Genomic DNA, 26,291 nt, shown 5'->3' on the forward strand with positions numbered 1-26,291 from the left:
CTTACCTACCTCGTGGGACTATTATAAAGAGAAAAATGAAAGATATGAAAGCATTATAGTAATGGAAGTCCTTAGCGAGGATTATCAAGAATAATAAAAATGTATAATAAGTATAATAAGTTTCTTAAATTGTGCCTTCTAAACTATTCTGATTTCTCTACTGATGCTGCATTTTGTCCCCATTTCTTTAATAGGGTGTGAAACACAGAAGGTTGTTAGCGCAAGTTCTTTTCACACAACTCCTAACACATCGCTGGGACTGGTTCCGGCAACGCCATCCAAAGTGCAGCCGTCACCCACCGTGCACACAAAAGAAGCGTTAGGTATGTAAGGCCTTTTGTTTGTGTAGCATCTGACAACAAATGAATGAAAGCTCTTTTGCAGCCATGTTTACCATTATTCTTTCTATTCTTTTAAGGTTTCATCATGAATATGTTTCAGGCTCCTACACTTCCTGATGTTTCTGATGACAAAGATGAATGGCCATCTCTAGGTCAAAATGAAGATGCATTTGAAGCCCAGTTTCAAAGTAATAACAGATTGTTTAATAGCTACTAAGTGGATAGCGTTGTGGGTGGTTGCCCACAGAAATAGCAAGGATTATACAAGAAGTGGTCCTACCCTTGGTTAGCTCGTCACATAAGGGCATGGAGTTTGTGAAATAAAAAATACAGTGTTGTTTGGCAAGGTACTCAATGTGTGCCATAGACTTGGTTTGTTTCTTAAAAAATAATCAATGGTAAGTGCTAAAGAAGGACAAAATCCACATGGGTAGGAGTGGCCAGGAAGGGCTGAGTAGTTGAGGGATACTTGAGCCTTGCCCAGCAGAGGAATGTTCGGGCTGAAGAGTTGGGAGCCAGGACTAGCCTACCTTTGTCTAGAGTCAGAGGATTTGTGCTGGAAGCCAGAGAGAGATCACGATGAAGATAAATACAGAGCTAAGAGCTTAGTTCCTCCTTGTAGGAAAGCAAAGACATGGAGAGCTTTATTCAGTGTCAGTGACCATAGCAGTGTGTTAGGAGAACGGCGAACGCTGCTTTATGTGTGGCAGGAACTCGAGACCGGAGGCTCGCGTGCTAACCCTTGTGACCATAGTCCCTTCATGTACTGCAGAGTGACTTACCTCATTGCCTAGTATTTCAAAAACTGACATCAGTTGTTTTCTGTAAGCTCTTATTCCCTTTTCTTATTTGTAGTTGAAGTTGCACCTAAAGGATAGTGTTTTTGTCCTATTTTAATAATTAACTGCAATTTTTTACCCTTGCAGAAAATGCAACGTCTTCTGGGGCTTGGGGAGTCAATAAGATTATCTCTTCTCTGTCCTCTGCTTTTCCTGTGTTCGAAGATGGAAACAAAGAAAATTATGGGTAAAGAAATATCTGGTTAAGATAACACTGGGGGAGATGCATGTTGCCATAGTGACAGGGACAGTGCAGAGATCCCTCCAGGAGTCCAGGTGGTGAGCTGGTGAGAGAATAGGACCTGCCGATCAAATGACCTGGGCCCCAGCCCTGCCACAGATGAGCCTTTTGACCACATGACCGGGAGATTGTTGCTGAAGTTCTTTTCCAGATCTGCAGAGTTCTGGGGGGTTACAAGAATGTAGTCCTTCCATAACAAAAGTATTTGTTACAAAAGGAAACCATATGGTTATAAATCATCAGAGAACCAAAGGATCCTATAGATTTGAAATTGTATTAGCTGTAAATGAATTCACCAGTACAGGTGTCCATACATGCTCTGTATATATTTACAGGATTGATAAAGTAGAAAAGGAAGTGGCTTATATTGGGTCACACTGCAGAGAACATTTGTTTTAAGGCTGAGCCCCATCAGGGTAGAGTAGGGTAGCACCAGGAAGTTTCACCATTAATAATTTAAACAATGAAAGCGAGGTGTGAACTAAGGTGTCATGGTGTAGAAGAGATTCATGTTCTGTAGCTAGACCAAGCACTGGGAATAAGAAATAAAACGTATGGCGTCCATGCCATTCTGTTGGCCACGGCCATAACTATTTTTTTGTCCTTAAAACTTAAAACTCAGTGCAATAGAGAGTTCTGTATTTTCCACCCTCGCTTAAGTAACTGTAGATCTACTTTTATATACATAGTCAAGTTTATTCAACCTGCACTCAGTTTTGTTGTAAAAGTAAGAAATATGTGTATAAATATTAACTAAATAGGATAAGGGGAGAATGTTTTTAACACTAACTTAAGTGGTAGAATTTATTTCCTTAACATATTTTGCTGTTTGTAATTTTGCAAATCTTTCCTTAGATTACCACAGCCTAAAAATAAGCCCACAGGAGCCAGGACCTTTGGAGAACGCTCGATGTGGAGGTTCTCTTCAAAACCAAATGTAAGTAAATCTCTGCTTCATCCATGAAATGGATCCCGCAACCCTTTTCTTTTCATTTTACCAAATGCTTATGCCAGTCAAATGAGATGGTGTATTTAAAAAACTGTGCTGAAAAAAATAAAATATTATGTGAAAATTAAGTTTTACAGAACATTATTCTATAATTATTTGCAAATCTATTATGCACCACACATTAAGATAGATATAGAAACTGAAAAATGAGTATGATATGATCCTTGCCCTCTAAGAGCCTTCCCTTTATTTGGCTGCACTGGGGCTCTTACTTGCAGTATGCAGGATCTAATTCCCTGACTAGGGATTCGAACACCTGGCTGCCTGCATTGGGAGCACAGAGTCTTAACCACTGGACCACCAGGGAAATCCTAAGAGCCTTCCCTTTAGACAGGAGGAACCACTGGGGGCATATATATTCTTCCTAGACCTAAGAAGTTTGATATAGGCTATATGGGAACTCTGTATTATCTTTGTAATTCCTCTGTAAACCTAGACTTTTCAAATTTAAAAAAAAAAAAAAAAAAAAAAAAAAAGTAGGGACTTGCCTGGTGGTCCAGTGGTAAAGAATCCACCTTACAATGCAGGGGACACGGGTTCGATCCCTGGTCAGGGAACTAAGATCCCATATGCCGCGGGGCAACTAAGCCCGCATGCCACAACTGCTGAGCTCGCGCGCCTCAACGAGACAGCCTGCGTGCCGCAAACTACAGAGCGCACGCGCCCTGGAGCCTGCGCGCCACAGCTAGAGAAGAGGAAACCCTCATGCCACAACTAGAGAGAAGCCTGCGTGCCGCAGTGAAGATCCCGTGTGCCGCAACTAAGACCTGATGCAACCAAAAATAAATAATAAAATAAATGAATGATAAATCTTAAAAAAAAAAAAAGTAAAAATTGGTAAACAAAACGTGACTCTTGCGTGTGATATAACTCCACTGGAATGTGTTAAAGATGAAGTGTCCCAGTTCTGGGGAAAAGAACAGACCCACGATGTCCTTGGCTCTGTGTTAGCCAGGGGTTACATCCATTTCTTTGAAAAAATTAAAATTCCTCATTTTTTTGAATCTTAAAATGTATTAATGTATTAAATTTCATCTATGAAACAAGGAGATTGCTGCTTTTTTACCGTTCATCTTTCGTTGTAGGAAGTACCTCACACTGACGAGTTTTTGGATGATTCAACCGTGTGGGGTGTCCGCTGCAACAAAACCCTGGCGCCCAGTCCCAAGAGCCCGGGAGACTTTACGTCTGCTGCACAACTGGCATCTACGCCCTTCCACAGACTTCCGGTGGATTCAGTGCACCTTCTAGAAGATAAAGGTGTGCCTTACACTGTCTTAGTGTCTTCTGCCAACTTCAGTTCTTTTACTGTTATAGTTTTCTTCTGGAAGATTTGAAAATCATAAAGAGGAAACTTAAAATCCATTCACTGTATTATTACATATATGGTTTTTGGTTTTGGCATAATGTCTTTCTAAAGTCTATGTGCATTTTATTTTTTTATGTGCATTTTAAAAGTTTAATAACTTAGATTATAGGTAGAACGGGAGAAAAATCTATAGAAGCATTTAAAGGCAAAGATACAAAGTCCAACCCATTTGTGTGGGATTATAGCTTTATTTCATGTTTTACAACAAACAAAATAGCCACTACAGATAGCCTTGAATGTTAAAAATATGAACATTTTATTTTCTAATTTGATAAGAGTAACAAACAGCAAATTTTAATCCTTGATATGTATCTACAAATTTTATTACTTTAGAGATGTAGCCAAGTACTATACTCAGAAAATCATATCTAAAAATTTTTTAGTGATCTGATAAAAGCCACAGATGGTCCTCATTTTCCCCAAACATAACATTCTCATATCAAAGATCCTTACACATATGAACTGAAGCTTAATGAATGACACAGTTATTGAATACAGATAATTATTACCTATTAAATACCATCCTGCAAAATAAATACAGGCGTACCTTGTTTTATTGCACTTTATTGCACTTCGCAGATACTGGATTTTTTTTTTACAAATTGAAGGTGTGCGGCAGCCCTGTGTCAAGCAGCCTACTGGCGCCATTTTTCCAGCCGCGTTTACTCACTTTGTGTCTGAGTCACGTTTTGGTAATTCTCGCAATATTTCAAACTTTTCCTTATTGTTATGTTTGTTATGGTGATCTGTTGTCAGTGGTCTTTGATGTTACTACTGTAACTGTTTTGGGGTGCCACGAACCTCACCCACAGAAGATGGTGAACTTGATCAATGGTTGTGTGTGTGTTCCTTGACTGCTCCACCCGCTGGTCGTTCCCTGTCTTCCTCACTCTCCTCGGGCCTCTCTCTTCCCTGAGACACAACAACAGTGAAATTTAGGCCAGTTAATAACCCTACAGTGACCTCTAAGTGTTCAAGTGAAAGGAAGAGTTGCACGTCTCTCACTTCAAACCCAAAGCTAGAAGTGATTAAGCTTAGTGAGGAAGGCGTGTCGAAAGTCCAGTTAGGCCGAAAGGTAGGCCTCTTTCACCATGTGGATGCAAAGGAAAAGTTCTTGAAGGAAATTAAACGTGCTGCTCCAGTGAACATATAAATGATACGAAAGCAAAACAGCCTTATTGCTGATATGGAGAAAGTTTGAGGGACCTGGATAGAAGATCAAACCAGCCACAACATCCCCTGAAGCCAGAGCCTAATCCAGAGCAAAGCCCTAACTCTCTTCAATTCTATGAAGGCTGAGAGGTGAGGAAGCTGCAGAAGAAAAGTGTGAAGGTAGCAGAGGTTGGTTCGTGAGGTTTAATGAAAGAAGGCCTCTCCTTCTTGCACATCAAAAGTGCAAGGTGAAGCAGCAAGTGCTGATGCAGAAACTGCAGCAAGTTATCCAGAAGATCTAGCTAAGATCATTAATGAAGGTGGTTATACTAAACAGCAGGTTTTCAATGTAGATGAAACAACCTTATATTGGAAGAAGATGCCATCTAGGACTTCCATAGCCAGAGAGAAGTCACGGTCTGGCTTTAAAGCTTCAAAGGACAGGCTGACTCTCTTGTTAGGGCTAATGCAGCTGATGATTTTAAGTTGAAGCCAATGCTTGTTTACCATTCCAAAAATCCTAGGGCCTTTAAGAATTATGCTTAATCTATTCTGGCTATTCTCTATAAATGGCACAGCAAAACCAGATGACAGCAAATCTGTTTACAACATGGTTTACTGAATATTTTAAGTCCACTGTTAAGACATACTGCTCAGAAGATTCCTTCCAAAATAGTACTGCTCATTGACAATGGACCTCGTCATCCAAGAGCTCCGATGGTGATGTACAATGAGATTATTTTCATGCCTGCTAACACAACATCCATTCTGCAGCCCATGGATCAAGGAGTAATTTAGACTTTCAAGTCTTATTATTTAAGAAATACATTTCAGGGACTTTCCTGGTGGTCCAGTGGTAAAGAATCCGCATTCCAATGCAGCGGACACAGGTTCGATCCCTGGTCAGGGAACTAAGATCCCACGTGCTGTGGGGCAACCAAGCCCGCGCGCCTCAACTAGAGAGATGCGCGTACGCCACGACAAAGATCCTGCCTGCCACAACGAAGACCTGATGCAGCCTAAATAAATAAATTTTTTTAAAAAAAGAAATACATTTCATAAGGCTATAGCTGCCATAGGCAGTGATTCCTCTGATGAATCTGGGCAGTCAATTGAAAACCTTCTGGAAAGGATTCACCATTCTAGATGCCATTAAAAACATTTCTGATTCATAGGAAGAGGTCGAAATCTCAGCATTATCAGGACTTTGGAAGAAGTTGATCCCAACACTCATGGATGACTTTGAGGGGTTCAAGACTTCAGTGGAGGAAGTAACTGCAGATGTGGTGGAAATAGCAAGAGAACTAGAATTAGAAATGGAGCCAGAAGGTGTGACTGAATTGCTGCAATTTCATGATAAAAAGTTAATGGACGAGGAGTTGCTTCTCATGGATGAGCAAAGAAAGAGGTTTCCTGAGATGGAATCTACTCCTGGTGCAGATGCTGTGAAGATTATTTTTTTTGTTTTGTTTTATTTTTTATTAGTTTTTATTGGAGTATAGTTGCTTTATGTGAAGATTGTCGAAATGACAACAAAGGATATAAAATACTACATAAACTGAGTTGATAAGGCAGCAGCAGAGTTTGAGAGGATTGACTCCAATTTTGAAAGAAGTTCTACCGTGGGTAAAATGCTGTCAAACAGCATTGCATGCTACAGAGAAATCGTTCATGAAAGGAAGAGTCAATCGATGTGGCAAACTTCACTGTTGTCTTATTTTAAGAAACTGCTGCGGCCACCCCAGCCTTCAGCAGCCACCAGCCTGATCAGTCAGCAGCCACCAACATCGAGGCAAGACCCTCCACCAGTCGTAAAAGATTACGACTCCCTAAAGGCTCAGATGATGGTTCACATTTTTTAGCAATTAACTGTTTTTTAATTGAGGTATGCACACTTTTTTTTAGACATAATGCTATTGCACACTTAAGACGTCAGTACAGTGTAAACATAACTTCTATATTCACTGGGAAACCAAAAATTTGCGTGACTCGCTTTATCGTGATATTCGCTTTATTGCAGTGGTCTGGATACAAACCCGCAGTATCTCTGAAATGTGCCTGTACTATGAGATCTGGGACCACTTTACCTTTTTCTGCTAATTTACTAGCCAAACACTATCACTGCTGGCATTTTTTTTTTTTTAATAGCAGTTGTTCACTGAAGGAATAGTGAAAGAACTGCAAAAGAATTTCATTCCCCTGGATGAAAGCTTATTGTAATGCGAAGTCTGAGCCTATAGGCCTAAAAGTTTTTAACTAAGGAGTAAACATTTTTTCTTACTGTACTAACCAAATATATTTCTTTCCTGAATTTTAAAGGAGGATTTAGTTGAAACTTGGACAATTGCCAAGCGCTATCACAGACTTGCTACTTTAATGCTAAAAATTTAAAGCTGTTTCAATTTGGAAAACCTAATCTGTTTAACAGTCAAGAGTCTTTCATAAAGTCAACATTGACCTTTCTTAGTGTATTTGCCACTTTGATTGCATAAATAGAAGCTAATGTTCTAGTACTAAAAAGTGTTAGCACCTGTTCAGTGAAGCAGTATCTGATAAAATTTAATCTAGTGTAATAGTTGGCTCTATATTGTATTAGTATCACTTGGTAGAAGTATGCTCTGTATTTCTGCCCTATCTAGTTTGTCTCTCCATAGATAGATTTCTTTTTTTAATTAAAGGGAGTGATAGTAAGTGTTGCCAGGTTGCTTTCTGGTGTAAACACTCTGAGTCAGTTCAGTCAACTAAACGCTGACTAAATAAGGCAAGATATACTGAAAGACACCAAAATCTCCGCCCTCCACAAGCGTTTCAGCCTTTTATTCTCCATGGCCTTGGCATCGGCTTCTCCTCAAACAGGGTGTGCGCACTGCCACCCGTAACTTGCCGTGGTCTGGTCATCCTCCCACGGTGGACCTGCTGCTCTCTGGACTCTTTTCTCTTGAAGGATTGTATGGATTAGATGTATAAGGTTGAGACGCTCACATATAACGGTAGAATTTTTTTAAGTGATTTTTTTTTTTCCCCATTTTTTAAACATAGTACATTTTACCACGGAATACTATTTTGAAATTATAATGAAAGTCAGTGTGAAAAGGAATCCTGGACTTTATAACCATATAAAATCATATGTGTGTGTATAATGTCCATCTCTACTTTTCTGTATATTTCAGAAAATGTGGTAGCAGAACAGTACACCCATGTGACTTTGGATTCTTGTGAAAGAAACAAGATGGAACCCTTGAAAGAGAGAAAGTTCAGGTATTGTGTGGGTGCATGTGGTCCTGTCTCTCCCTTTTCATTCTCGCTTGCTTTTTAAGCGGTAATGGAATACCTCATTCCAGCCCTTCTTTAAGGGCTGCCAGAGTTTTTATCAACTCAGAGCTTTAAGTCAGAAGGTGCTTTCTGTACATATAAATACAATGACACTTGGTACATCAGGGCAGTGAGAGAAGCAGTTGGGGTAGCAGAGAATCCCTGGGGAAACTGTTCCTGTGACTGACTTCCACGGATTTGGGGAGCAGAACTGCAGATTCTCTTGCCAGCCAAAGACCGTGACATAAAGACTATTGCAGAACTGAGCAAACACCTAATTGCTTCTGTATACCCATTATAATTGAGAAAATCAATAACTTTCTTTTTTTTTTCTTCTTTTTGGCTGTGTTGGGTCCTCGTTGCTGCACGCAGGCTTTCTCTAGTTGTGATGAGCAGGGGCTACTCTTCGCTGTGGTGCATGGGCTTCTCATTGCAGTGGCTTCTGTTGTTGCAGAGCACAGGCTCTAGGTGCGTGGGCTTCAGCAGTTGGAGCACGCGGGCTCCAGTAGTTGCAGCACGTGGGCTCAGTAGTTGTGGTGCGCGGGCTCTAGGGCGAGGGGGCTTCAGTAGTTGTGGCGCACGGGCTTAGTTGCTCCGCGGCATGTGAGATCTTCCCAGACCAGGGATCAAACGCGTGTCCTCTGCATTGGCAGGCAGATTCTTAACCACTACACCACCAGGGAAGTCCTAATAACTTTCTTTTAAGAGGAGGAAGATAGAACGTTTAAGCCTCTTAGGTTCTGATGCAAAATGCAGACTTACCATACATACACTAATGCTTTGCAGAAGTAAAATTCTGCCATATTTGAATAGTCTGGTGAATGTCATAGACCCTAAAAGTAGCTACAATCTTTTGAGTATTTATTATATTCCTGCACAGCACTTAACACTTTTCATGTACTGCACCCTTTAACTAACCCTTATAATAACTTTAGTTGTAGGAACTATTCTTTTCCAGCACTATGGATGAGGAAACCAGATCCAGAGGGCTAAATAAAGGACCTGAAGCCGTACGGCTTCTACTTTGCAGCCCTGGGATTTGAACCCCTATCTCTGATTTCAGAATCCTCTCTCTCACCACTCTGCTGTACTGCTTCTTATTATCAAAAACCTCTTCTTGAACTAAGACCCCAGTAAATAAATGATTGGATTAAAGGACCTGAGCAGAACTTACAAAAGAAAAATTAATGAATAGACATGTAGAAAAGGGTTAACTCACTAGAAATAAAATTAATGCAAATTAAATAGGTTTTGCCTTTTAATTTAAAATTTTACTCAGTGGGCATAGTCTATTACTGCCCACCAGGAATCTTCCTTTGTGCAGCTAAACTTTTGACTCATAAGGCTACCGTAAACCACACTTGGCATAGGATTAATTTAGATGTATATAGGACACAAATCACTGTTGCCCGCAGGGTAATACTGTCCAAGAAACTATTGTCTTTGACTGCATGTGACAATTAAGCTGCAAGGAAACAAGAATCATGTGGGGAGACACCCAGGGACAGAGGCTTCCTTAGCTTTGAAACCTTATTCCCAGGGAGTCAGTGGCTCTTGCAACACTCCATAGATTTAGTTTCCAGAGTCCCCGCCAGGGACAGGCCCATTACGAGAATCATTACACCTGAAACCTGAATCTATAGATTCCCAGCACATGTTCATAATTCTCCCAGTCTAGATACAGCTATTTTTATCATAAGCATTGATGACAGTGATACCTTGGACCTTTTCAGTTTTCAGTGGAGAAGGGGAAGAGCTAGAAAGTTAACCAAAATTCACATTTTTGTGGAGAAGGGAAAAGGATTTTATTCATCGTTTATGCACCCACAGTAATTTGGGCACTCATGTTGCTAGTAGCAATGTACATGGGTTTGGAAACACACCTGTTTTGTTGTAATATAAAATATTGGAAATACGTTCAATATCTAAGAACAAGGGAATTGTTACACTTCATCACACATCCACTGGATTAAATGGTGTACAGCATTAAAATCCACAGTAGAACTGTGGAGAAACCCAGCAGACACCACCTTTCCCAAATAATCAGGCTAACGTCACCCGTGATGACACATGGTGATGTCATGGGAGGAGAAGGGCGCGTCACCTCTGTGATATTCTCCCCAAACCAATACTCACAGTCTAGCCAGGAAGAAAACAAGAGAAAGCCAAATTGAGGGACGGTCTACAAAATAGCTGGCCATTACTCCTCAAAACCGACAAGGTCTTAGGAAACTAGGAAAGACTAAGAAAGTGTCACAGAGGAGAAGAGAGTAAGGAGGCTGACAACTAATGCAGCATGTTGTCCACGATTGGATCCTGGAGCAAACACGGGGCCTTGTGGAAAACCTGGCAAAATCCAAACAAGGTCTGGAGGTTAGTCAATCGTAATATGACAAAGGTTGGTTTATTGGTTTTAACAAGAGAGCCACTTTAATGTGAGGTGGTAACCCTAGAGGAAATTGGTGAGGAGCATATGGGAATTCTCTTTTATCTCTGTGACATTTCTTTAAATCTAAATTCCAAAATTAGTTTATTTTTAAAAAAATTCATGGTAGGAAAAATGCCTGTGTCAAGAAATAGAAAATGCAACATGAAGTTGCATGAATTCATTTGTATAAAAATATATACTCGTGCATCTGTTTGTAGATCTGTGGATCTAAAGGTGCGGAGAGAATATGTGTGTGGAGACGTATGTACAGTCCAAACTTGTTATTTGCATTGGTTCCTTTCTATAAAATCACTGCAAACACTGAATTAGCAAATACCCGTTGCTTCTAGGGGAAATACACAGTTAGGATCCTACAGGCCTCTGGTCACAGCACTTTGTTTAAATACACTTATTTAGGGCTTCCCTGGTGGCTCAGTGGTTAAGAATCTGCCTGCCAATGCAGGGGACATGGGTTCGAGCCCTGGTCTTGGAAGATCCCACATGCCACGGAGCAACTAAGCCTGTGCGCCACAACTACTGAGCCTGCGATCTAGAGCCCGCAAGCCACAACTACTGCACCCACAAGCCACAACTACTGAGCCCGCGTGCCACAACTACTGAAGTCCGTGCGCCTAGAGCCTGTGCTCCGCAACAAGAGAAGCCACTGCAGTGAGAAGCCCGTGCACCGCAACGAAGAGTAGCCCCCGCTCGCCGCAACTAGAGAAAGCCCATGCGCAGCAACGAGACCCAACACAGCCAAAAAGAAATAAATAAATTTATATTAAAAAAAAGATACTTATTTAGTATATACTATTGATTCATTAACATTGAACTCATGGCAACAGCACTGTAACCCATGCCTGAACGAAACTTATCCAACACATATTTTCTCCACAAGACACGTCACAGCCTTCTTGCACTTAGGAACGCTAGACAGCACCTGAGCACTACACTTGGGGAGCAGTTAAACAGCTAAAATCACCAACTAAAAGCACAAAAATGCAAGAAAAAGAAACACCCCACATCACTAACTATACTGTAAAAGGACACTGTTTACAGTATGAGCCGAAATGAGAAGGCAGAGCGTCACCTTGCTCGACCTCACCTGGGAACATAAATGTTGAGTGACTCAAATTTTTCATTGTTCTGCACGTCTTGAGATGACAGCAAAAGCACCGTGAGTGTGGTTTGGGGTAACAAATAAATATTTGCATGTAGGTGAATTCACAGGTGTGGAATCCTTGAGGAATGAGGATCGACTGCGTGTGTGCGTGTGTGCGTGTGTGCACGTGTGTGTGTGTGTGTGTGTGTGTGTGTGTGTGTGTGTAGAAATGTACTGGTGTTAGGTTGTTGCACTATGGCTGACATTTTCTGTTTGTTTCAGTGTTATAAAAGAAGCCACTTTTGGAATAAAATAGGGCTTCCCTGGTGGCTCAGTGGTTAAGAATCTGCCTGCCAATGCAGGGGACATGGGTTCGAGCCCTGGTCTTGGAAGATCCCACATGCCACGGAGCAACTAAGCCTGTGCGCCACAACTACTGAGCCTGCGATCTAGAGCCCGCAAGCCACAACTACTGCACCCACAAGCCACAACTACTGAGCCCGCGTGCCACAACTACTGAAGTCCGTGCGCCTAGAGCCTGTGCTCCGCAACAAGAGAAGCCACTGCAGTGAGAAGCCCGTGCACCGCAACGAAGAGTAGCCCCCGCTCGCCGCAACTAGAGAAAGCCCATGCGCAGCAACGAGACCCAACACAGCCAAAAAGAAATAAATAAATTTATATTAAAAAAAAGATACTTATTTAGTATATACTATTGATTCATTAACATTGAACTCATGGCAACAGCACTGTAACCCATGCCTGAACGAAACTTATCCAACACATATTTTCTCCACAAGACACGTCACAGCCTTCTTGCACTTAGGAACGCTAGACAGCACCTGAGCACTACACTTGGGGAGCAGTTAAACAGCTAAAATCACCAACTAAAAGCACAAAAATGCAAGAAAAAGAAACACCCCACATCGCTAACTATACTGTAAAAGGACACTGTTTACAGTATGAGCCGAAATGAGAAGGCAGAGCGTCACCTTGCTCGACCTCACCTGGGAACATAAATGTTGAGTGACTCAAATTTTTCATTGTTCTGCACGTCTTGAGATGACAGCAAAAGCACCGTGAGTGTGGTTTGGGGTAACAAATAAATATTTGCATGTAGGTGAATTCACAGGTGTGGAATCCTTGAGGAATGAGGATCGACTGCGTGTGTGTGTGTGTGTGCGTGTGTGCACGTGTGCGTGTGTGTGTGTGTGTGTGTGTGTGTGTAGAAATGTACTGGTGTTAGGTTGTTGCACTATGGCTGACATTTTCTGTTTGTTTCAGTGTTATAAAAGAAGCCACTTTTGGAATAAAATATTCAGTCCCTCTTACAGTAGTGATGCTTAGAAGACAACTTGAGAAAATAAACCCTTTTCCTACCAATATCTCCTACTAAAGAATATCCAATGTGTCACCTCACCTATTTAATATATTACCACGTTTTTTATTTTATTTCTGTTCATATTGTACAAGCTGTGTAGCTGCATATATTTGCATGAAGAAAATGCTTTAATAAACTCTTTGTGAAGCAGTTTTGAAATCTCATTCCTAGAATGAAAAGGAAACTGTTTTGTGGGATTTTTATGTGTTCAAACCCAATAAAGCTTGTAATCATGTGTGTTTATCTTGTCCCTTTAACACATCCAGTCCGATTGAAGAGAAAAGTCCAGAACCAGCGTTCCCCACCGATGTCTCTTCAGCATCCTTGCTCCGTCTGAGCCAACCTGCTGCAGCTGTGCCGACCAGCGAGGCGGAGCGGGGCCTCAAGGCCTGTAAACTCACAGACCCTGACTTTGCCCCTGCAGAGGATCCAGCAGACGCCAATGCCAGGTTCCAGGCAGAACCAATGCAGACCGGCTTGCTTGGAAATATCGACACTCCAGGTGTGAACAGATGCTCATTCTTAATTGTTCCCTGAATAAGGACAATAACCTGTTAAAAGCTGTTCCATGAAAGAAGCTCAAAGAGCAGAGCCTTGAATGCCGTTGAGTAGAACGCAAGTTCAGACAAACTTGCATGCTGTATCACTGTGCATACAACAGTAACATACTTGAAGGACTAATTAATTTGTTTTAATTTTAAAAGGTATCAAAATAACTACTGTTGGAAAAGAGAACTGGAATTGGAGGGCCCGTGATGCCAGGGGTTTATTCTAATACTGTTATCCCCATTTTACAGAAAAGTAAACAGGCTCAGGGTTAAAGGACTCCACCCCCACCCCAGGGTTACACAGAAACAGTCTTAACAGTGGACAAGAGCACAGACTCTGGAGATAGACCAGCTGGATTCTAATACTAGCTCCCCCTCTTAGGCTGTCTTGTGATCTTGGCCAAGATTATTTCGATCCTCTGTGGCCCTGTTTTCTATAAAGTGGAGAGGTTGGCAGTACCTACTTTAGGGTCTTACTGTTAGGACCAAGTGAGTTACTAAACATCAAGGGCTCAGAAAAGTGTCCCGCCTCTGCTTAGCACTAGTAAATATCAGTCATGTTGGATTAGTCTTTGATAACTGCCACTAAGAGAATTTTTTATAGCATTCTAAATTGGGCAGAAACTTTTTTCTTCCCTTTAGAAACGGTTTCTCTTTGTGTCTTTGTGGACCCCAAGTATATCTCATGCAGACAAACTGCACGTAGGTAGTATGTGTTAAAAGGCAGCGTGTTTTATAAATAGAAGTGGAAAGCAATTTAAAGAATACATATATGATCATGTTAGAAGTAACTAATCTCCAAGTTTGCCTTTAAGACATGTACCCATAATTGTGTTAAAGGCAAAATCTAGAACAGATGCCCTTGGTGTTAATTTCCTTTGTCCCAACTGAATATTGATTTAAATTTGTAGATCTAAAATGACAGATCATGAACTGTGCAGAAGTACGCATTTTGACTTTTGAAAATGGCTCTTTATTATTTGAATCAATGCTCTTTAAAGATCAGGCTTTTGAAAGCTTATTTAATGAATGTCTCCACTTGCTTTGCCTACGATCTATTTGGTAAAAGTCTTGGATACTGAATTCCTTTTCTCTTTTGTTCCTGTTCCTTTAAGACTTCACTGTTGAGAATCCCTGGGATGATGAGTTGATTGTCAAACTTTTATCCGGGCTTTCTAAACCCGTGAGTTCCTATCCAAATACTTATGAATGGCAATGTAAACTTCCAGCCATCAAGCCCAAGACTGAATTTCAACTGGGTAAGAACCATATGGGTAATAAAACTTTAAACTCTTTTTTTCTCTGTGAGAAGTTGATGTTTATTCCTCCTGGCACCACCCTGACCCCTACCCCTCCACCCCCTCTCCCACTTCCAGTAAAAAGTTTTATCTGTAGTATTAAGATGAGAACATTTTGTTAAGCCATGACTGTAGGATTTTGATTGCTGTTGGGACTATAACTTATAAAGGGCAGTTTGGCAATATCTATCAAAATTTGAAATGCATATACTTTTAGACCCAGACATCCACTTTTAAGAATTTCCTGCAGGTACACTTGGATATATTCAAAGTGAGATGTGTGTAAAAACAACAGATTGGAAACAACATAGGCATCTAAGGGGACTGCTTAAATAAATTATGGGACATCTCTACAGTAAACTACAGCTCACTCTGGGCAGCTAGGGAATGATCTCCAAAACATGCTGCCAAGTGAAAGGGCAGACTAGTGTTATATGCTGCTTTTTATTTCTTAAAAAGGGGCAAGATAATATATATTCATATTTGATAGTATTTCCAGAGAACACTTGAAGGGTACTCAAAACTAATAAAAATGGTTAATTGTTAGTGGGAGGGGAAACAGGGTAGATGTGGATAACAATGGGAGCAAGACTTCTCATAATGTACTTTACACACACACACGCACACACACGCGCACACACACACACACACACACACACACAGATTCCCCTATTATTAACATCTTGCATCGGTGTGGTACATTTGTTAAAGTTGATGAGCCAATATTGATACATTATTATTAACTATACAGTTCACAGTTTACATTAGAATTCATTCTTTGTGTTGTACATTCTGTGGGGTTTGACAGGTGTGTAATGACATGCATCTGTCATTACAGTATCATACAGAACAGTCTCAGTGCCCTAAACCCCTGTGCTTCATCTATGCATCCCTTCCTCCCTCTACCTGAAACCCCAGCAACCACTGATCTCTTACTGCCGTCTCCACCTAGTTGTAATCATTACAGTATATAGACTTTTCAGATTGGCTTCTTTTGCTTAGCAGTATGCATTTAAGTTTCCTCCATGTCTTTTCATGACTTGATAGCTCTTTCTCTTTCATCTCCGAGGAGTATTGCATTGTGGGAAGGTACTATAGTTTATTTATCCATTCACCTATTGAAGGATATCTTGGTTGCTTCCAAGTTTGGGCAATGATGAATAAAGCTGCTGTAAACATTCCTGTACAGTTTTTGTGTGGATGTAAGTTTTCAGTTCATTTGGGTGAGTACTAAGGAGTGTGATTGCTGGATCATATAGTTCAGGCTATGTTTACTTTTGTAAGAAACTGCCGAAGTGTCTTCCAACGGGGTTTGTACCATTTTGAATTCCCACAGCAATGAATGAGAATTCTGTTGCTCCACATTCTTGTCAGCATGTGGTATTGTTTGGGGTTTCAGCCCTTCTAGTAGATGAGCAGTGGTATTTCACTATTGTCTTTAATTGGCAATTCTTTAATTATGTATGATGTTGAACATTTTTTCATATGTTTATTTGCCATCTGAATATCTTCTTTCCTGAGATATATGTTCAGATCGTTTGCCCATTTTTCAATCAGGTTGTTAGTTTTCTTATTAAGAGTTCATTGTATATTTTGGCTATACAGTGGTCCTTTATCAGTTGTTTTACAAAGATTTTCCCCCAGCCTCTGGCTTGTCTTTTCATTCTATTAGCTGTGTTTTTTGTGGAGTAGAAGTTTTCAGTTTTAATGAAGTCCAGTTTATCACTTTTTTCCTTTCACGGATCATGCTTTTGGTGTTGTATCCAAGAGGTCGTCAGCAAACCCAAGGTCACATAGATATTCTCCTATGTTATCTGCTAGGAATTTTGTAGTTTCGTGTTATATATTCAGATCTGTGAACCTTTTTTTTTTTTTTTTTTTTTTGCGGTACGCGGGCCTCTCACTGTTGTGGCCTCTCCCGTTGCGGAGCACAGGCTCCGGACGCGCAGGCTCAGCAGCCATGGCTCACGGGCCCAGCCGCTCCGCGGCATGTGGGATCTTCCCGGACTGGGGCATGAACCCGTGTCCCCTGCATCGGCAGGAGGACTCTCAACCACTGCACCACCAGGGAAGCCCCTATGAGCCATTTTGAATTAACTTCTGTCAAAGGTATAAGATCTGTGTCTAGATTCATTTTGCATGTTGATGTTCGGTTGTTCCATCACCATTTATTGAAAAGACTATCTTTCCTGCATTGAATAGCCTTTACTCTTTTGTCAGCGACCAATTGACTATATTTGTTTGGGTCTATTGCTGGGCTCTCTCCTCTGTTTCATTAGTCTATTCACCTATTCACCAATACCACACTGTCCTGATTTTGGTAGCTTTTATAGTAAGTCTTGATGTTGGGTAGTGTCGGTCCTCCAATTTGTTCTCCTTCAATACTGTGTTGGCTATCTGATTCTTTTGCCTTTCCATATAAACTTTAGAATTAGTTTGTCATTATCCACAAAATGACTTGGTGGGATTTTGCTTGGTATTGCATTGAATCTATAGATCAAGTTTGGAAGAGCTTCACAATGCTGTCTTCCTATCAGTGTATATAGACTATCTCTCCATATATTTAGATTTTTAAATTTGTTTCATCAGAGTTTTGTAGTTTTCCTCATGTAGACCTTGTACATACTTTGTTACATTTATACTTAAATATTTCATTGGGGAGGGGGGGTTGCTAATGTAAATTGTATTGTTTTTTTAATTTCAAATTCCATTTATTCATTTTTGCTACATGTGGCATAGAACTGTTCATGGTATTCCTTTATTATCCTTTCAATGTCCATAGGATCTGTAGTGATGCCCCCTCTTTCATTTCTGATATTAGTAATATGTGTCCTCCCTAATTTTTCTTAGTTAGCCTGTCAGAAGCTATCAATTTCATTGATATTTTCAAAGAACCAACTTTTTTTTCCCACAGAACCAACTTTTGTTTTCATTGATTTCCTCTGTTGATTTTCAGTTTTAAATTTTGTTGATTTTTACTCTGATTCTTATTTTTTATTTTCTTCTGCTTACTTTGGATTTAATTTGCTCTTCTTTTTCCAGTTTTCTAAGGTGGAAACTAAGATTATTGATTTTAGATCTTCTTTTCTAACATATGCATTCAATGCTATAAATTTCTAATACTGCATTTTCCACATCTCACAATTTCAATAAATTATGTTTTCAAAGTGTGTTATTTAATCTCCAAGTTTTGGGGGACTTTCCAGCTATCCTTCTGTTATTGATTACCAGCTTAATTCCACTGTGATCTGAGTGCATACTTTGTATGATTTTTCTTTTTCTTTTTTTTTAATTTGGTGAAGTTGTGTTTTATGGCCTAGAATGTGGTCTTTCTTGGTGACTGTTCCATGTAAGCTTGAAAAGAATGTATATTCCACTGTTGTTAAATTAAGTATTTCATGAATGTCTGTTAGATCCAGTTGATTGGTGGTGGTGCTGTTCGGTTCAACCATGCCCTTAAGGATTTTCTGCCTGTTGGATCTGTCAGTTGCTGATAGAGGGATGTAGAAATCTCCAACTGTAATAGTGAATTGATTTATTCTCCTTGCAGGTCTGTCAATTTTTGCCTATTTTGATGCTGTGTTCTTAGGCTCATACACAGTAAGGATTGTTATGTCTTGGAGAACTGAGCCCTATATCATTATGTAATGCCTTTCTTTATCCTTGATAACTTTCCTCACTTTTAAGTCTGTTCTGTGTAAAATTAATATAGCTACACCAGCTTTCTTTTTTTTTTTTTTTTTTTTTGTGGTATGCGGGCCTCCCTCTGTTGTGGCCTCTCCCGTTGCGGAGCACAGGCTCCGGACGCGCAGGCTCAGCGGCCATGGCTCACGGGCCCAGCCGCTCCGCGGCATGTGGGATCCTCCCAGACCGGGGCGCGAACCCGGTTCCCCTGCATCAGCAGGCAGACGCGCAACCACTGCGCCACCAGGGAAGCCCTACACCAGCTTTCTGTTGATTAATGTTAGCGTGACATATCTTTCTCCATGCCTTTACTTTTATTTTTTCTGTGTCTTTATATTTAGGGTGTGTTTCTTGTAGACAACATATAGTTGGGTCTTGTATTTTTATCTATTGTGATATAGTTGGATTAATATCTACTATATTTGTTACTGTTTTCTATTTATTGCCCTTGTTCTTCATTTCCTTTTTTGTCTTTCACTCTCTTTCTGCCTTCTCTGGTTTTAATTATTTATGTGATTCTATTTTCTCTCTTCTCTTAGCATATCAATTATACTTCTTTCTTTACTTTTTTTTAGTGGTTGCCCTAGAGTTTGCAATGTACCTTTACAAGTAATCCATGTCCACCTTCCAATAACACTATACTGCTTCACAAATAGCACAAGTCCCTTATAACAGAATGTCACCAATTCCTCCCTCCTCCCCCTTATGGCATTACTCTCACTCATTTCACTTACCCACAGGCTGTGCTTACTGAACACATTGTTGCTATTATTATTTTGAACAGCTATCTGTTAGATCAATTAGGAATAAAAAATAAATAAATAAAAGATTTTATTTTATCTTCACTTATTCCTTTTCCTATACTTTTCTGATCTGAGTTTCTGACCTGTATCATCTTCCTTCCCTCTGAAGAACTTCTTTTTTTCTCTTTTATTAATTTTTATTGGCGTATAGTTGCTTTACAATGTTGTGTTAGTTTCTGCTGTACAGCAAAGTGAATCAGCTATACATATACATATTGGGCTGGCCAAAAAGTTTGTTCGGGTTTTTCCATACGATGTTATGGAACGAATGAACTTTTGGGCCAACCCAATATATCCCCTCTCTTTTGGATTTCCTTCCCATTTAGGTCACCACAGAGCATTGAGTAGAATTCCCTGTGCTATATGTTAGGTTCTCATTAGTTATCAATTTTATGCATAGTATCAATAGTGTATATATGTCAATCCCAATCTCCCAATTCATCCCACCCCCCAGAACTTCTTTTAACATTTCTTGCAAGGCAGGTTTCCTGGTGACAGATTGCCTTAATTTTTGTTTTTCTAATGAAGTCTTTATTTCTTCTTCACTTTTGAAAGGGAAGAATTCTTGGTTTGTGGTTTTTTGGCTTTTTTTTTTTTTTTTTTTTTTCTTTCAATGCTTACTCCACTCTCTTCTTGCTTGTATGGTTTCTGAACAGAAGTCAGTGTGATTCTTATGCTTGCTCCTCTATAGGTAAGTTGGTTTTATTCTTCTGGTTTCTTTCAATATTTTCTCCTTTTCTGATTTTCTGCAGTTTGAACATGACATGCCTAGCTGTAGCTTTTTGGTATTCTTCCTGCTTGGCATTCTCTGAAATTCCTGGATCTGTGATTTAGTTTCTGTCATTGATTTTAGAAATTTCTCAGCCATTATTACCCCAGCTATGTCTTCTGTTCTCTTTTTCTTCTTCATCCTAGTGTCCCATTACACATTTGTTACCCCTTTTGTAGTTGTCCCATAGTTCTTGAACATTCTATCTTTTTCATTTTATTTTTCTCTTTGCATTTGTGTTGGAAGTTTCTGTTGGCATATTTGTCAAGCTCACAGTTTCTTTTTCCAGCCACATACAGCCTATTGATGAGCCCATCAAAGATATTCTTTATTTTGTCACAGTCCTTTTTTATTTCTAGCGTTTCCTTTTGATTCTTTCTCGGAGTTTGTATGTGTCTTCTTACATTACTCATGTATTCTTGCATGTCGTTTACCTTTTTCATTACAGCTCTTAGCATATTAATCATAATTTTTTTTATTCCTGGTCTTATAATTCCAAAAGCTTTTCTATATCTGTATCTGGTTCTGAGACTTGCTCTGTCTTTCCAAGCTGTGTTTTTTGTCTTTTATTATGCCTTGTAATTTTTGGTAGAAGCCAGTCCTGATATCCTGCTGAAAGGAACTGAGATAAATAGCCCTTTAGTGTAAGGTTTATGCTTATCTGGCCGGGGCTTAGGCTGTGTTTACTATTTTCTGTGGCTGTAGGTATCAAAGGCTGAAATTCCCCTGTGTGTCCTTATTTGTCTCCCCTGTTGTCTTTGGGCTTCCCTAGAGACTTGTTTTTAAATAAGGTCTGAGACATCAGTTCTTTCTGTGGTGACTCCTCTCCCCACCCTGCCTTCGGTACTGGCTTCAGTGGTGGTTTCTGCTTCTGTGCTCTGCTCTTCTCTGTATTCACCTGTCTGTCTCCTCAGTTTGGTGGGCAGCAGTTTTCCCTGTGACCTCAGTTCTCTAACAGATCTAAGAGTTGTTGATTTTCAATTTGTTCAGCTTTTTCTTACTGTGAGGGTAGACTGACAACTTCCAAACTCCTTACATGCCAGCTAGAAACCAGAAAGCTACTCTTTTATATTTGATTTTAAACACATGAATTCTTTTTTAAAAAAATTAAAAATCTGTTACAACTTTACCTCTGTCATCTTTCTACCAAAACCAATAACCCCAGTGTAACTGAAAAATATCAAGACAAATCCAGCTGAGGGGCATTCTACCACTTACCAGAACAGTGCTTCTTGGAACTGTGATGGTCATCAGAACAAAAAGTTAGAAACTGTCACAGCCTAGCAGAGTCTGAAGAGACTTGATGAATGTGTCCTAGAACATTAGGGGAAAACTAGTGAAATCTGAATAAAGTGTGGAGTTTAGTGAACAGTAACATACCAGTTTTGGTTCTTGTTTGTTACCAGTGTGACTTGGTTATGTAAAAGTTAGCAGTAGGGGAAACAGGATGCAGAACATACAAAAACTACTGTCTTCTCAACTTTTCTATAAATCAAAAACTGTTCTAAAACAAAGTTTACTGCAATAAGAATTTTTTAACTCTCTGTTAGAAATATCGGTACAATTATACTCTGCCCTTTTTATTCTGATGTCAAACACTTGCATTTTTCAAAGGCATGTTAGAGCTTTGTTTAGCACTTTGTAGAGGATGTCCACTTATTCTTTCTGTCATCACAACAGTCTTGCCAAGTAGGCAGCACACGTACTCCCCCTTTAAATATGACAGCACTGGTAAAGAGAGGATGGCTGCCCGAGGCCCTGCTGCTCAGTGACAGGCCTGGGTCCTCCATCACTTCGTCATAAAGGGGGTATTTTGTGGCAGGTATTTGCTTAACTTCATGTAAGACTGGAAAAACATTTCCTAAGGGAGCTATATCCATTTTTATTTATTAAAGCAATTCAAGCACCAAGAAAAATTTACAAATACTTCATTTTGATAGCCTTTAATGTTTTGAGCCTTTTTTTCATTTTGACTTATCTGTCTCCTCAGGTTCTTTGCTGGTCTATGTTGATCATCTTCTTGGAGAAGGGGCTTTTGCCCACGTCTATGAAGTTACCCACGGACATGTGAACGATAGCAAAAATAAGCAGAAATTTGTTTTGAAGGTAAATGATCTGTACAATATAGGAAATGAATTTTAGGGCTAGAGTTTGCCAGTCTCCTTTTTTTTTTTTTTTTTAAAAGATAGTGGTGGTTTCACTTAGGTCCATTGTCAGCACTTAAGAAACAAAACTATCCCACAAGGATTCAGAATTGCTTCGCCACTAAAATTAACCTTGCAGCGGGCTTCCCTGGTGGCGCAGTGGTTGCGCGTCCGCCTGCCGATGCAGGGGAACCGAGTTCGCGCCCCGGTCTGGGAGGATCCCACGTGCCGCGAAGCGGCTGGGCCCGTGAGCCATGGCCGCTGAGCCTGCGCGTCCGGAGCCTGTGCCCCGCAACGGGAGAGGCCACCACAGAGGGAGGCCCACATACCACAAAAATAAATAAATAAATAAATAAATTAAATAAAAAATAAAATTACCTTGCAGCAGTTCCCACGCTGCAGCAACAATTCATAGCTTGTCATCACTTTCTACCCTACATCCTATATTTGGATAAAGTGGCTTTCTTGCTATCATCTTCCAGAATGTGAGCTGGATATGAATGTCACATACCTGATTTGCAGGTCCAGAAGCCCGCCAACCCCTGGGAATTCTATATCGGGACCCAGCTGATGGAGAGACTAAAGCCAAGCATGCGACACATGTTTATCAAATTCTATTCTGCCCACCTGTTCCAGAATGGCAGTGTGTTAGTAGGAGATCTCTACAGCTATGGGACATTACTAGTAAGTGTATTGCTTTTATGACAAACAGGAACTGAAGTACATTTTTGGCTTATGCCTTGCACATACCTTTTGCACTTGGAGCTTTTATTGGAATGATGGGTGGGGGCAAAGCTCTTGACTTGAAATTTCATTAATCCTGTGCAACCAACTCAGGACTCCACTTTCTATTGCTTCTAGAATGCCATTAACCTCTATAAAAATACCCCTGAAAAAGTGATGCCTCAAGCCCTGGTCCTCGCTTTTGCTCTCAGCGTGCTGCGCGCGATTGAGCAAGTCCATGACTGCGAAATCATCCACGGAGACGTCAAGCCAGACAATTTCATACTCGGAAACAGGCAAGTTGCCCTTTTAACGGGTCCTTCTCTTACCGTTTCCCCAGCAGGCTTTTATTATCTGTGCTCACGCAGCCTGGCCCTTGTTTGTGTTTAATATAGATTTTTGGAACAGGACAGCGATGATGATGATTTATGTGCTGGCTTGGCACTCATCGACCTGGGTCAGAGTATAGACATGAAACTTTTTCCAAAAGGCACCGCATTTACGGCAAAGTGTGAAACATCTGGCTTCCAGTGTATTGAGATGCTCAGTAACAAGCCCTGGAACTACCAGGTAGAGAACTAGCGTGAGAGATTTGAAAACATCTCCCTGTATGACACTCACTATAATTTCAAAATGAATTTGGGCCTCTAGATAGTTTGAGCTGATCTAGTCTTCTTCTAGCCCTGGATTCAGACGACGCTCCAGGGTTGTTTCCAGTTGTGGACACATCACACCTCGGGAGGTTTGGAGCACAGTTCGAAGACCACAGCCAGTCCTGCGGGGAGGAGCTGGGAGGACTTGCAAGCAGCTTAGCGTTGTGTTTGCCTCTGTGTGACAAGACGAAGGACGCGGTAGCTCAGGAAGAGCAGAGCTTCCCAAGACGCTGCCTAGGGAGGCGGCGGGTGATCTGCCATCCGTGGAAGCCTCCAGCAAAGCCTAGACGGGCATTCATAGGACGTGTCAGTGTGGGGTTAACGCACACTTCCAGAATTCTTTAAAACTGAAGTCCTATGAATATTTATTTCCTGGGATTTATCATATTTGCTGCATAACTTAGACATGGGAATATACTCAAGTGTAAAACACTGTATTAGTCATATATACCCATATTTTCTTTATAGGTTGATTACTTTGGAGTTGCTGCAACAGTGTACTGCATGCTTTTTGGCACTTACATGAAAGTGAAAAATGAAGGGGGAGTCTGGAAGCCTGAAGGTCTTTTTAGAAGGTGGGTATTAGCATTGGCACTACAGTGAAAAGAATAAATACAGTAGAATGTTGGGTTCCATCTGGTGGAAAATGGATCTTTGCCACCGAAGACCCATGCCTTGGGAAGTAGGGTGAAATAGCATAACCCTGGGCCCTGGGTGCAGTGAGCAAGTTATTTAAGTGCTTCTGTTTCTCCATTTGTCACTTTTGTGGAACAAGTTGTGTGTAGACATTTCACTGGATCTTCAGTTTCTCCTACGTATAATAGATTCAACATAGCCATTCTTTTTTTTTTAATTTTTAAAATTTTATTATTATTTTTAATAGATCTTCACTGGAGTATAATTGCTTCACGACACCATGTTAGCTTCTGTTGTACAACAAAGTGAATCAGCCATATGCATACATATGTCCCCGTATCCCCTCCCTCTTGTGTCTCCCTCCCACCCTCCCTATCCCAGCCCTCTAGGTGGTCACAAAGCACCGAGCTGATCTCCCTGTGCTATGCGGCTGCTTCCCACTAGCTATCTATTTGACATTCAATAGTGTATATATGTTGATGCTACTGTCACCTTGCCCCAGCTTCGCCCTCCCACCCCATGTCCTCTGATCTCCCTGTGCTATGCGGCTGCTTCCCACTAGCTATCTATCTTACATTCAATAGTGTATATATGTTGATGCTACTGTCACCTTGCATTCCCACCAACATATCCATTCTTGATGCATCAGGTTGGGTTGAAGTTAGAGATAAGTCAGATGCAAGAGTGGGATTGCCCTGCACACTGAAGGCTACTTTTTTTTTTTTAATAAATAAATTTATTTATAATTTTATTTATTTATTTATTTATTTATTTATTTATTTATTTATTTATTGGCTGCATCGGGTCTTTGTTGCTGCGCACAGGCTTTCTCTAGTTTCGGCAAGCAGGGGCTACTCTTCGTTGCGGTGCGCGGGCTTCGTATTGAGGTGGCTTCTCTTTTTGCAGAGCATGGGCTCTAGGCCCACGGGCTTCCGTAGTTGTGGCACGCGGGCTCAGCAGCTGTGGCTCACAGGCTGTAGAGCGCAGGCTCGGTAGTCGCGACGCATGGGCTGAGTTGCTTCGCGGCATGTGGGGTCTTCCCGGACCAGGGCTCGAACCCGTGTCCCCTGCGTTGGCAGGTGGATTCTTCACCACTGAGCCACCAGGGAAGCCCTGAAGGCTACATTTTATCCTTCATTTATGCTTTGTCTCTCCAGGCTGCCTCATCTGGATATGTGGAATGAATTTTTTCACATAATGTTGAATATACCAGATTGTCATCATCTTCCATCTTTGGATTTGTTAAGGCAGAAGCTGAAGAAAGTATTTCAAGAACACTATACAAACAAGATTAAGACCCTTCGTAACAGGCTAATTGTACTGCTCTTAGAATATAAGCGTTCTCGAAAATAAAATATGGACACTCCCTAAAAATCGCTTTGTAATTGCTGGCCTGCTCACTTTGAACCTTGATGTTTCCACATTTGTTGTTTATGTAAATGTTTCTTAAAAATAAAGCCCACAAAGTATATCCCTGGGACATAGTTGTTACAAATATTTCAACAAAATACACAACACGGTAACGTCGGTAACATCCCTGCGTAGCAGGCTGACTGGGCCGCTCTTGGGACGCTAGCATTCATGAGAGTAATCGGCAAGTGAACATTCTCTAAAAGCACTTTTTAAGCACTGACCTGTTCACTTTAAGCCAAAAAAGAGCCAAGTCAGGTTTGTTTGTTTTTTTCTAAATTGGGGGGTTTGTATTTGTGTAAAATAAACAAAAATTCCCCCAATATATCTAGCAGACTTAATGTTTTTATGAACTGAATGTGCCTGTCCTTTATTGTACTTGTTCTTCATTGCTATCCATGGGAAATATTGCAGGTATAAATCTTAAGCTTTGTTTTTTTTTTTTGTTTTTT

The 26,291-nt window shown here is 40.6% G+C and overlaps 1 protein-coding gene across 2 annotated transcripts in view; it reads left to right on the forward strand.

Moving 5' to 3' along the window:
- BUB1 (BUB1 mitotic checkpoint serine/threonine kinase) overlaps nucleotides 1–25,803 on the forward strand; it is a 42,996-nt gene extending 17,193 nt beyond the window's left edge. For both annotated transcript variants that reach the window (XM_024129912.2, XM_007118460.4), the window contains 14 exons: nucleotides 195–323; nucleotides 419–529; nucleotides 1,268–1,367; nucleotides 2,277–2,358; nucleotides 3,516–3,690; nucleotides 8,122–8,209; nucleotides 13,438–13,673; nucleotides 14,835–14,978; nucleotides 22,264–22,379; nucleotides 22,940–23,101; nucleotides 23,279–23,436; nucleotides 23,536–23,710; nucleotides 24,262–24,368; nucleotides 25,587–25,803. In XM_024129912.2, the coding sequence (XP_023985680.1) occupies nucleotides 195–323; nucleotides 419–529; nucleotides 1,268–1,367; nucleotides 2,277–2,358; nucleotides 3,516–3,690; nucleotides 8,122–8,209; nucleotides 13,438–13,673; nucleotides 14,835–14,978; nucleotides 22,264–22,379; nucleotides 22,940–23,101; nucleotides 23,279–23,436; nucleotides 23,536–23,710; nucleotides 24,262–24,368; nucleotides 25,587–25,782 (1,979 nt within the window). In that variant the 3' untranslated portion in view covers nucleotides 25,783–25,803. The remainder of the gene's footprint in view (nucleotides 1–194; nucleotides 324–418; nucleotides 530–1,267; nucleotides 1,368–2,276; nucleotides 2,359–3,515; nucleotides 3,691–8,121; nucleotides 8,210–13,437; nucleotides 13,674–14,834; nucleotides 14,979–22,263; nucleotides 22,380–22,939; nucleotides 23,102–23,278; nucleotides 23,437–23,535; nucleotides 23,711–24,261; nucleotides 24,369–25,586) is intronic.
- The last annotated feature ends 488 nt before the right edge of the window (nucleotides 25,804–26,291 follow it).

The sequence above is a fragment of the Physeter macrocephalus genome, chromosome 12, assembly GCF_002837175.3.
Source record: "Physeter macrocephalus isolate SW-GA chromosome 12, ASM283717v5, whole genome shotgun sequence".
In the NCBI taxonomy this organism is placed as follows: domain Eukaryota; kingdom Metazoa; phylum Chordata; class Mammalia; order Artiodactyla; family Physeteridae; genus Physeter; species Physeter macrocephalus.